General features: G+C 39.7%; 1 protein-coding gene across 3 annotated transcripts in view; it reads right to left on the bottom strand.

Annotated features, from left to right (window-relative positions):
- Window positions 1-9,772, bottom strand: part of CDC7 (cell division cycle 7) — a 48,563-nt gene extending 38,791 nt beyond the window's left edge. Inside the window, exons 1-2 of one of the 3 annotated variants that reach the window (XM_064282299.1) lie at window positions 9,649-9,747; window positions 8,807-8,981 (exon numbers count right to left, since the gene is read on the bottom strand). In XM_064282299.1, coding sequence (XP_064138369.1) covers window positions 8,807-8,921 — 115 coding nt within the window. In that variant the 5' untranslated portion in view covers window positions 8,922-8,981; window positions 9,649-9,747. The other 2 variants (XM_003418434.4, XM_010598115.3) reach the window with 2 other exon arrangements.
- Window positions 9,773-11,440: the final 1,668 nt, after the last annotated feature.

The following is an 11,440-nucleotide window of genomic DNA, read 5'->3' on the forward strand; positions in this document are numbered from 1 at the left end:
AGCCAAGTATACTTTCTTCTCTAGTGCACATGGAACATTCTCTAGAATAGACCACATATTAGGTCATAAAGCAAGCCTTAGAAGAGTCCAAAACACTGAAATATTAGAAAGCATCTTCTCTGACCATAAGGCCATGAAAGTAGAAATCAACAACAGAAAAAGCAGGGAAAAGAAATCAAACACTTGGAAACTGAACAGTACCCTGCTCAAAAAAGGCTGGGTTTTAGAAGATATTAAAGACGGAATAAAGAAATTCATAGAATCCAATCACAGTGAAACCATTCCCTATGAGAACCTTTGGGACACAGTGAAAGCAGGGCTCAGAGGTCAATTTATACCAATAAATGCAAACATATAAAAAGAAAGGGTCAAAAACAAAGAATTATCTATACAACTTGAACAAATAGAAAGAGAGCAACAAAAGAAACCCTCAGGCACCAGAAGAAGACAAATAAAAATTTGAGCAGAACTAAATGGAATAGAAAACAGAAAAACAATTGAAAGAATTAACAAGACCAAAAGCTGGTTCTTGGAAAAAAATCAACAAAATTGATAAACCACTGGCCAAACTGACAAAAGAAAAACAGGAGAGGAAGCAAATAACCCGAATAAGTAATCAGAGGGGCGATATTACAACAGACACAACTGAAATTAAAAGAACCATATCAGATTACTATGAACAACTGTACTCTAACAAATTTGAAAACCTAGAAGAAATGGATCATTTCCTAGAAACACACTACCTACCTAAAATAACACAAACAGAGGTAGAACAACTAAATAGACCCGTAACAAATGAAGAGATTGAAAAGGTAATCAAAAAACTCCCAACAAAAAAAAGCTCTGGCCCGGACAGCTTCACTGCAGAATTCTGCCAAACTTACAGGGAAGAGTTAACACCACCACTACTAAAGGTATTTCAGAGCATAGAAAAGTACGAAATACTCCCAAACTCATTCTATGAAGCCACCATATCCCTGATACCAATACCAGGTAAAGACACCACAAAAAAAAAGAAAATTACAGACCTATATCCCTCATGAACTTAGATGCAAAAATCCTCAAGAAAACTCTAGCCAATAGAATTCAACAACATATCAAAAAAATAACTCACCATGACTAAGTGGGATTCATACCAGGTATGCAGGGATGGTTCGACATTAGAAAAATAATTAATGTAATCCATCATATAAATAAAACAAAAGACAAGAATCACATGATCTTATCAATTGATGCAGAAGAGGTATTTGACAAAGTTCAATGTCCATTCATGATAAAAACTCTCAGCAAAATAGGAATAGAAGGAAAATTCCTCAACATAATAAAGGGCATTTATACAAAGCCAACAGCCAACATCATCCTAAATGGCGAGAGTCTGAAAGCATTCCCCTTGAGATCAGGAATCAGACAAGCATGCCCTTTATCACCACCTTTACTCAACATTGTGCTGGAAGTCCTAGCCAGAGCAATTAGGCTACATAAAGAAATAAAGGACATCCAGATTGGCAAGGAAGAAGTAAAAGTATCTCTATGTGCAGATGACATGATCTTATACACAAGAAACCCTCAAGAATCCTCAAGAAAACTACTGAAACTAACAGAAGAGTTCAGCAGAGTATCAGGATACAAGATAAACATACAAAAATCAGCTGGATTCCTCTACATCAACAAAAAGAACATCGAAGAGGAAATCACCAAATCAATACCATTTACAGCACTAGCCCCAAAGAAGATAAAATACTTAGGAATAAATCTAACCAGAGATGTAAAAGACATACAAAGAAAACCAGAAAACACTACTGCAAGAAAACAAAAGAGACCTACATAGGTGGAAAAACATGCTCATGGATAGGAAGACTTAACATTGAAAAAATGATTATTCTACCAAAAGCCATCTATAGATACAATGCAATTCCGATCCAAATTCCAATGACGTTTTTTAATGAGATGGAGAAAAAAATCACCCACTTCATATGGAAGGGAAAGAGGCCACGGATAAGTAAAGCATTACTGAAAAAGAACAACAAAGAGGGAGGCCTCACTCTACCGGATTTTAGAACCTATTACACCACCACAGTAGTCAAAACAGCCTGGTATTGGTACAACAACAGATAAATAGACCAATGGAACAGAATTGAGAATCCAGACATAAACCATCCACATAGGAGCAGTTGATATTTGACAACGGCCCAAAATCGGTTAATGGGGAAAAGACAGTCTTCTTAACAAATGGTGCTGGCATAACTGGATATCCATCTGCAAAAAAGGAAACAAGGCCTATGCACACCATGCACAAAAATGAACTCAAAATGATCAAAGACCTAAATATAAAATCTAAAACGAAAAAGATCATGGAAGAAAAAATAGGGACATTAGGAGCTCTAATGCATGGCATAAACAGTATATAAAACGTTACTAACAATGCAGAAGAAAAACTAAATGACTGGAAGCTCCTAAAAATCAAACATCTATGCTCATCCAAAGACTTCACCAAAAGAGTCAAAAGGTTACCTACAGACTGGGGAAGTTTTTAGCTATGACATTTCCGATCAGCGCCTGATCTCTAAAATCTACATGGTACTGCAAAAACTCAACTACAAAAAGACAAATAACCCAATTAAAAAATGGACCAACGATATGAACAAACATTTCACTGAACAAGACATTGAGGTAGCTAACAGATATATGAGGAAATGCTCACAATCATTAGCCATTAGAGGAATGCAAATCAAAACTACAATGAGATTCCATCTCACTCCAACAAGGCTGGCGTTAATCCAAACGAACACAAAATAATAAATGTTGGAGAGGTTGCGAAGAGATTGGAACACTTATACACTGCTGGTAGGAATGTAAAATGATACAACCACTTTGGAAATCGATTTGGTGCTTCCTTAAAAAGCTAGAAATGGAACTACCATGCCATCCAGCAATCCCACTCCTTGGAATATATCCTAGAGAAATAAGAACCTTTACATGAACAGATACATGCACATCCATGTTCACTGCAGCACTGTTTAGCAAAAAAGATGGAAGCAACCAAGGTGCCCATCAATGGATGAATGGATAAATAAATTATGGTATATTCACACAATGGAATACTACGCATCGATAAAGAACAGTGATGAATCTGTGCAGCATTTCATAACATGGAGGAACCTGGAAGGCATTATGCTCAGTGAAATTAGTTGCAAAAGAACAGATATTGTATAAGATCAGTATTATAAACCTCAAGAAACAGTTTAAAGAGAGAAAAAAATATTCTTTGATGGTTAGAGGGTGGGCAGGGAGGGACAGAGAGAGAGGGGTATTCACTAATTAGATAGTAGGTAAGAACTATTTTAGGTGAAGGGAAAGACAACACACAGTAGAGGAGAGATTGGCACAGCTGGACTAAACCAAAAGCAAAGAAGTTTCCTGAATAAACTGAATGCTTCAAAAGCCAGTGTAAAGGGGCAGGGGTTTGGGGACCATGGTTTCGGGAGACATCTAAGTCAACAAGCATAATAAAATCTATTAAGGAAACATTTTGCACCCCACTTTGGAGAGTGGCATCTGGGGTCTTAAACGCTAGCAAGCTGCCATATAAGATGCATCAATTGGCCTCAACCCACCTGGATCAAAGGAGAATGAAGACCACCAAAGACACAAGGTAATTATGAGCCCAAGAGACAGAAAGGGCCACATAAACCAGAGACTACATCGGCCTGAAACCAGAAGAACTAGACAGTGCCTGGCTACAACCAATGACTACCCTGACAGGGAAGACAACAGAGAACCCCTAAGGGAGCAGAAGAGCAGTGGGATAAAAAAAAAAAGTGGTATACAGACCCCAAATTCTCCTAAAGAGACTATACTTAAGGGTCTGACTGAGGTAGAAGCACCCCAGCGGTCATGGTCTCCACACCTTCTGTTAGGCCAAGACAGGAACCATTCCCAAAGCCAACTCTTCAGACAGGGATTGGACTGGACAATGGGATAGAAAATGATACTGGTGAAGAATGAGTTTCTTGGCTCAAGCAGACACATAAGACTATGTTGGCATCTCCTCTATGGAGAGGAGATTAGAGGGCAGAGGGGGTCAGAAGCTGGCCGAAAGGACATGAAAAGAGTGGAGGGAAGGAATGTGTTGTCTCATTAGGGGGAAGAGCAACTGGGCGTATATAGCAACGCGTATATAAATTTTTGTATGAGAGACTGACTTGATTTGTAAACTTGCACTTAAAGGACAATTAAAAAAAAAAAAAAAAAGCTGCCAAATACTACCAAGGGCAGAGGCAGATAAATATGTACTTTGAGTATTTGGGGGAAGATGCTGAAAAGTCTAAGCCAGACAAGCTAAATATTGATTTAAATGCCCATGTTTTATACATGAGCGTCTAGGTTTCTATTTTGAAACTTTATGCAAATTTCATCTTTTACTATATAATATATTTGAGTTGGCTTTAATATAGCAATAGCCTCCTATTCTCCCTGCTTCCATCCTTGCCCATACACAGCAGCCACAGTGATTTGCTTAAACCCTCTAATGGTTCCTGGTCTCACTCCATACAAAAACCAAAGAACCTTCATCTGCACATCTCTCTTTGATTTCACTCCCTTGACTCTCCCGCGTCCAGCCACAACGTCCTTGCTGTTCCTAAATTCTAGGCACAATCCCATCTCAGGGTTTTCACACTTGCTGTTCCTTCTGCCTGGAATGTTCTTCCCCAGATACCTGTATAGCTCATACCTTCACCACCTTCAAAGCTTAGCTCAATTGTCAGCTCACTTATGTTTTCTATGACCGGGTACCTTGATTAAAATCACAATTGCCTCCCCCAACACTCCCCTTTCTCTCAATATTTTCTTCATAGCACTAATCACTTTTGAATTTTTTCCTTTTGTTTATTGTCTTATATCTCTCCATTGGATTAAAGGCACGGATTTTTGTCTATTTCATGAATTGATTTTTTTCTGCACCTAGAAAAATGCCTGCACATAATACACATTTATAAGTATTTATCAAATAAATGAAATCTTTTTCATTATTTACCATGGTGTAAAACTGACGCTCCAGGAATATATATCATGTTTATGCTGGGTTTTGTGTACTGTCTGATTTATACCTTCTTAAACCAGGAAGATCATATAATTTAGTCCAAACTGGGACACTCTCGAGAAAGAAAGGGGGCACAAATAATAACTACACTGTGACAATAGGCAAAATCTGGATCTGTCTCAGGCAAACCATGATGGAAGGTCACCCTAACTATAACCCACTTCAGAAGCACGGCCTAAGGGCTTTCGGTACAGTTCAACAGGATAGAGGAGACATTCATTGTGTGTATATAGTTTATACTTTATTTTTTCACTGAACATATCTTCTTTACTTGGCATAGACACTAAAAAAAAAATTGAAAAAAAAAAACTGGTTTCTGAATGAATAAAACAATAAACATTTGATCCTTTATACTATGGCAGGTACTTTGTTCATTGTAGCATTTTTCTTCACAGCAAAAAATGGGAAATAATCTAAAAGTCCAACAGCCAAAGGTAATTAAGCAAATGCTTACTATGCAATGGAACATTAGGCAGTCAACTTAGATCAAGATATGGAATATTTAATTACATAAGAAATGTTCAAGATATATCGCTAAGAAAAAATAGAGACTAGAAATGATAGGTTAACTATGATCCCAATTTAGCTTTTAAAAACGTATTTAAACCAAACCCACTGCTGTCAAGTCAATTCCAACTCATAGCAATTAACAGATCAGAGTACAGCTGTCCCATGGGGTTTCCAAGGCTGTAATCTTTATGCAAGCAGACTACCACATCTTTCTCTTGCAGATTGGCTGGCAGGTTTGAACCACAGACCTTTCGGTTAGCAGTGGAGAGCTTAACCACTGTGTCCTCAGGGCGCCTTCATATGTATACAGAGTAAGACTAAGTGACTATAACAAAATGTCAATGGTGGCAATATTTGGATATGGGGTTATAGATAATTACTTCCTTATTTTGGCTTCTACATGCTTTCTAATATTTCTCCAATAAAGATGTATCGCTTTATCAAGAAAAAGGGTTATAAAACTACCCCGAAAAAAAAGACCATGCTATTCATTACCCATTACTCCAGGTATTGTGTTACATCCTTACATTACATTATTCATTCAAATATTTTCAAGTTCCTACCATGAGCCGGACAGTTAGATTCTGAGAACACAAAGATATGTAAAACAAGTCCCACCATCCAAGAGTTAGTCCATCAGGGGAAAGTATACCAAGTTAGATCATGAGACAGTTAAGTGCCTAGACCTCATCGCTTTATTCCTTATGGAACTGAGTTATATTTTCGATAAAAACCTCAGATTTTATTACGGGCCATGTAAAAAAGAACCATGTAAATAAAATTCCAGCATATTTTATAGATTATCGAAGACACTATTTACAATGTTATTCAATGTTCCTTCATGTAAAGGCCAGAATTTTTGAAATATGGGATAAAATTCTCCCCACTCTTTCAAGATTTTCAGAAGAGTATTAGAATATTATGTTCTCCTGTACATAATACGGAAACCCTGGTGGCGTAGTGGTTAAGTGCTACGGCTGCTAACCAAAGGGTTGGCAGTTCGAATCCACCAGGCGCTCCTTAGAAACTCTATAGGGCAGCTCTACCCTGTCCTGTACGGTCGCTATGAGTCAGAAACGACTCGACAGCACTGGGTTTGGTTTTGGTTTTTTTGAACATAATACTAGAACCAAATCAGATTCATCCTTTGCACCCTGCCTAGGACACAACATAAGTCAGTAGCTATGGGAGACACTGTCTTCAAGGAGCTTATAGTATACATTGAAGAGATTCAAAATACAGGAATAACAACACAAGGCAGTGCACAATGATGTGGCAAATGATTAATAAGGCTGAATTGTTAAATACAGGTAATCTTAAGAAAAATGGAAGAGGAACACCATTCACTCAACTGGACAAAAGGGGCATTTTAAGATTATTAGTACCAGTGTATGAGATGAACTGGAGTGTGGAAAGGAAGTGAAAGCAGGCAGTTTAGGTAAGAAACTTCATTACAATTAAGGAGCAATGTGATAAAGGGATGAATTAATGTGGTGGCAGAGGGAATGGAGAGGCAATGCTATACACATTAAAAAGAAAGAAGACAATGCTGGGTGAACTAGATTAGGAAGCAAATACAAAGCATTAACTCCGTAACAACTCTACAGTTTTGAGCATAGGTAACCTGGATTCATCACCAAAATTAGGGAACCCACGAAATGTACTCATTTTGAGACCAAAAATGAGCTTACTTTCAGTCAGGAAGCATAAGTATACACTGAGCATGGACAAAAGGCCAAAACTAATCGGCTTTGGACAAACACTAAATTCACTTAAAAGAAAGATGGAAAAGACTTAGCCAGCTTTTAAGGAAAAAAAAAAATAATAATAACAGTTAACTGGAACTCCTCCATTTAACAAATATTTACTGAATGCCTACTATGTCCCAGGCACTGTGCTAAAACAGGAATGAAGACAAACATTTTAGTGTACAAGATTAGATATTGTTTGACCCTCTCCTCCTCACCCCAAGGTCTGGGATAAATTCAAACAATGCTTCATGAGATACATTGTTGTTAGCTGCCATGACAGTTTAATGGAGAATTGTCTTCCAACATGTACAGGTGTTCAATAAAAATGATGCTTAACAGATTTAGTAACAGACGTGTTCAGATGAGACCATAATTTTCTTCTTCCCCCACCAAAGCACTTGGAGTGGCAGGAGAAGAGCAAAAATATATTACTTGGAACACATTTTTATTCAAATAGATTAACAATCAAGTAAATTATACTGTATTTTTCAATAAAATCTAGGATTGTTCTTGTTAGCTGACATGCAATCAGCCCCCAATTTATAATGGCCCATGTACAACAGTAACAAAATGCCGCCCAGTCCTGTGCCATCCCCATGATTGACTACGGATCAGGCCACTGTGAACCACAGAGTTTTAACTGGCTGATTTTCTGAAGTAGGCCTTTCTTCCTAGTCTGTTTTAGTCTGGAAGCTCTGCTGAAACCTGTTCATCATCACAGCAACATGCAAACATTCGCTGTGCTGACAGGAATGGTGGCTGCATATGCGGTGCAATCAAACCAAGGTCTCTTGCACGGAAGGCAAGAATTCTACCACTGAGCCACCACTGGGCGCGGCCGGTGCTCCCACAGGTTTTGTGCTTTATTATTGCTACAAACGTTTCATGTATTTGTGTCAGTGAATTTTGCCTCTGAATACTTTAGTAAAGATCCCTCCAGTGTCAAGCTTAAGACAATACAGTGAGAAGAGATAAGACCACAGGTCTAGGAAGAGGCAAATTCTTCCTAGGTTGGGCATTAACAAACTTGGTGTTATCAGGCAGTCACTAACGTTTAGACTTTGGAGCCCTGGTGGTACAGTGGTTAAGAGCTCTTCTGCTAACCAAAAGGCTGGCAGTTCAAATCCACCAGCTGCTCACTGGAAACTCTACGGGGCAGTTCTATTCTGTTCTATAGCGTTGCTATGAGTTGGAAAAGGCTCGGTGGCAATGGGTAATTGTTCAGACTTTAGCAACTTCATCTGTACAATGACAAAACAGGATTACAATCCTCTTTCTAAACTGCAATCCAATCCTAAATCTAGATCTTATAAAGCTTTACTGATTTGTAAAATGTTCCTACGCAAATATACAACTCACTTTAAAGATTCGAGTTATTTTTTTTTTTAAAGCAACAAACTCAGAATTGTTACCTCTAAGTACATCTTTGGAATGAAACACATACCTGGAAGTTTAAAACTCTGCTCATCTTTTTTTAACGAGCCATCAACCTGAAGCCGGTTACACGGGGGAGAAAAGGCCACTGGCTCATCCATCTGAATCCCCAAAGATGCCTCCATCACAAAACTGGGATGTAAAGTGCCAGCTAATAGGTCATGTCCACAGGGGTAGCAAAGCAGCTGGGAAAATTAGAATGCTAGAGAAGATGAGAAATTTAAATCACTCACCGAAGCAAGCACCAAAAAATGCCACTGTCTCCAAAGGGACAAACATTTAAAAGCACTGTATGTTCAAATCCCCAAAGAGAAACTGTGAACTATTTCTAAGGATTCCATTTGCTTTTACCTTCACCTCCCAGAAATCCCGGCAGGGGGCCGAAGGGAGAATGTCCTGTCGGGGGACATCAGCAGCTGGCGGCGATGGGAAGGGTGGTGGGGAACTGCTGACGTTTGTATTTGGGCGTGGAAGGGGTGCCCGGAGCGGTTTGACCTGAGGAAGGGGACTGAAGGAGGAAACTGTGACCACTGAGACGGAACTCCAGGAAGCTAGTACGGGGACTCACGCGAGTTGGCAGAGAACTCATACGGCCACGAGCCACGAGCCACGAGCGGCGGGCGGAGGAAGGGAATGGGCAATGAATGGACATTATCCGGCCGCGAGCTCAGTAAGGCAGGACCTTCCGCTCAGACCAGAGACGAAGCGGATGCTTAGTGCGCAGACGCGCAATTTTCCCGCCGCAGGCCAGCGGGACCAAAAGGGGTGGGGGTACTGCACTGCGACAAGACTAGCCACGAATTCCGAATTCATTTCTAGTCCCTCAAAAAGAACAAACCGTTGGAAACTCACGGTTTAAGGGAGTACGACTTCCGTGGCTCCCCACATGCCTGGGTCGCCGGCTCCCGGCTCTCCCCACTTAGCAGCTGGCCAAACGCGCCTGCGCTAGACTTCCCGCCGCGCTGTTTCAATTGCGCATGCGCACTAGAAAACTTTAGGCGCTTGCGCAGCAAGGTTAGGTTTCTTCCCCCAAGGCCGTTGCTAGCTGCTACTTGGCTAGGAGAGCGATTATAGAAATAAAATCTGAGGTTAATCGTTTACTAAAAAATAGAGTGAACCATTAGGTTAAGGGTCCAACACTATTTTCAGGAAAGACTATAGTTCAGAAAAAGGAAAGCCTCAGGCTCTGGAGTCTTGACACATTTCTCCATACCCTAGCCACACCAAGGCATGGGCAGCCTGGATTAAAGACGTGTACTTTGTCGCTCTTTTACTTCCTTTCCGTTGAGTGCTCTGCCTTTCCGGTAAAAATACACAAACGCAAAATGCCAATTCCTGATTGTTTATGACTATTCACAGAAATAAGTACAGTTGGCGCTCATTTAGCATATATTTATTGAGTGCTTGACTATGAGGTAGGCAGGTGAACAAGGTAGACAATAAAAAAAAAAATAGTCGACACTTAATGAGGCTAAATTCTAGTGAGGCGATGACAAATGAATAAAATTCTTACAGATAGTGATGAGCGCCCCAAAGAAATAAAAAAGGAGAAAGAGCAGTTTCAGAGATGTAATAAGGCAGAAAGACTAGAGTGTTTTGAGGAACGAAAGATGTTCTTGAGGTTTTGTTTTTGTCTTAGAGGGGGAAGGGAGTGGTGAACAGTAGAGAATGATCTAGTAGAGAAAGAAATTGTTGATGTGGGAGAAAAAGGGAATACCTACAGGAATGAAGTTATCAAGGAGGATGAAGGGATGGATTCAAAGCACATGGAGGGGGATATGCCTTTGAAATGAACCCAGATTACCATCCTTTTAACGGCAGGAAAAGAAGAGAAGGATTCAGACGCAGGTGATTTTTGTATGGGTTGGAAAATAAGTTCTTACCTGATCGTATCAGTTTTCTTAATAAAATATGAGCTGAGAGAAAGGCAGGAAGGGGTATTAGAAGTCGGAGGAGCGAGAAAAAGTTCTGAAGTATCTTCTGAGTGAGAATGTGAACTGGGAGAAAGATTATGACATTGGCATCAGGGTTCTCAAGTAACTTTCAGGCCAAGAGAATGCAGACATGGAAAACATAGGTGGATTTAACACTTTGCACAGAGGGAGTGCAAGTCAGGGTATTTACAAGGAAGTGGTTGTAATGATGCATCATGGAATCCAGGAGGCTAGGAGGAATGGTGATAGGGAAGTTGGTAGAAAGATAAAAGTCAGGAGAACAATGGATTGGAAATCAGTGTGTAATCTAAGAATTTGTATAATGGAGGTATGAGTTATAAAGGTAAGGGTGGTGCATAAGATGGTGAAAGTTGGGGTTTCAGAGATAAGATCATTGGAGAGGATAGCTAAAATTGTTGGAGGAAAAGATTCATTTTGGTGTGAAAAGTTAAGATTATTCTAACTCCAAAACCCATGCACAGGCCACCACTGAGATACCAGTTATTTTACCTAATCCACTTTCTCCCCAGACAGTAAGTAATCCCCTCCCCTGATCCCCATTAGTACTTTATGCAGCGAACAGGCATAGGCAAGAAATTCAGAATCCTGGACCCCACCTCAGACCTACTGAATCAAAATCTGCATTATAAAAGACCCTCAGGTGATTTGCATGAATTTTACATTTTGAGAAGCACTGTTCTAGAACACGG

Source organism: Loxodonta africana, chromosome 3 (genome assembly GCF_030014295.1).
Source record: "Loxodonta africana isolate mLoxAfr1 chromosome 3, mLoxAfr1.hap2, whole genome shotgun sequence".
In the NCBI taxonomy this organism is placed as follows: Eukaryota; Metazoa; Chordata; class Mammalia; order Proboscidea; family Elephantidae; genus Loxodonta; species Loxodonta africana.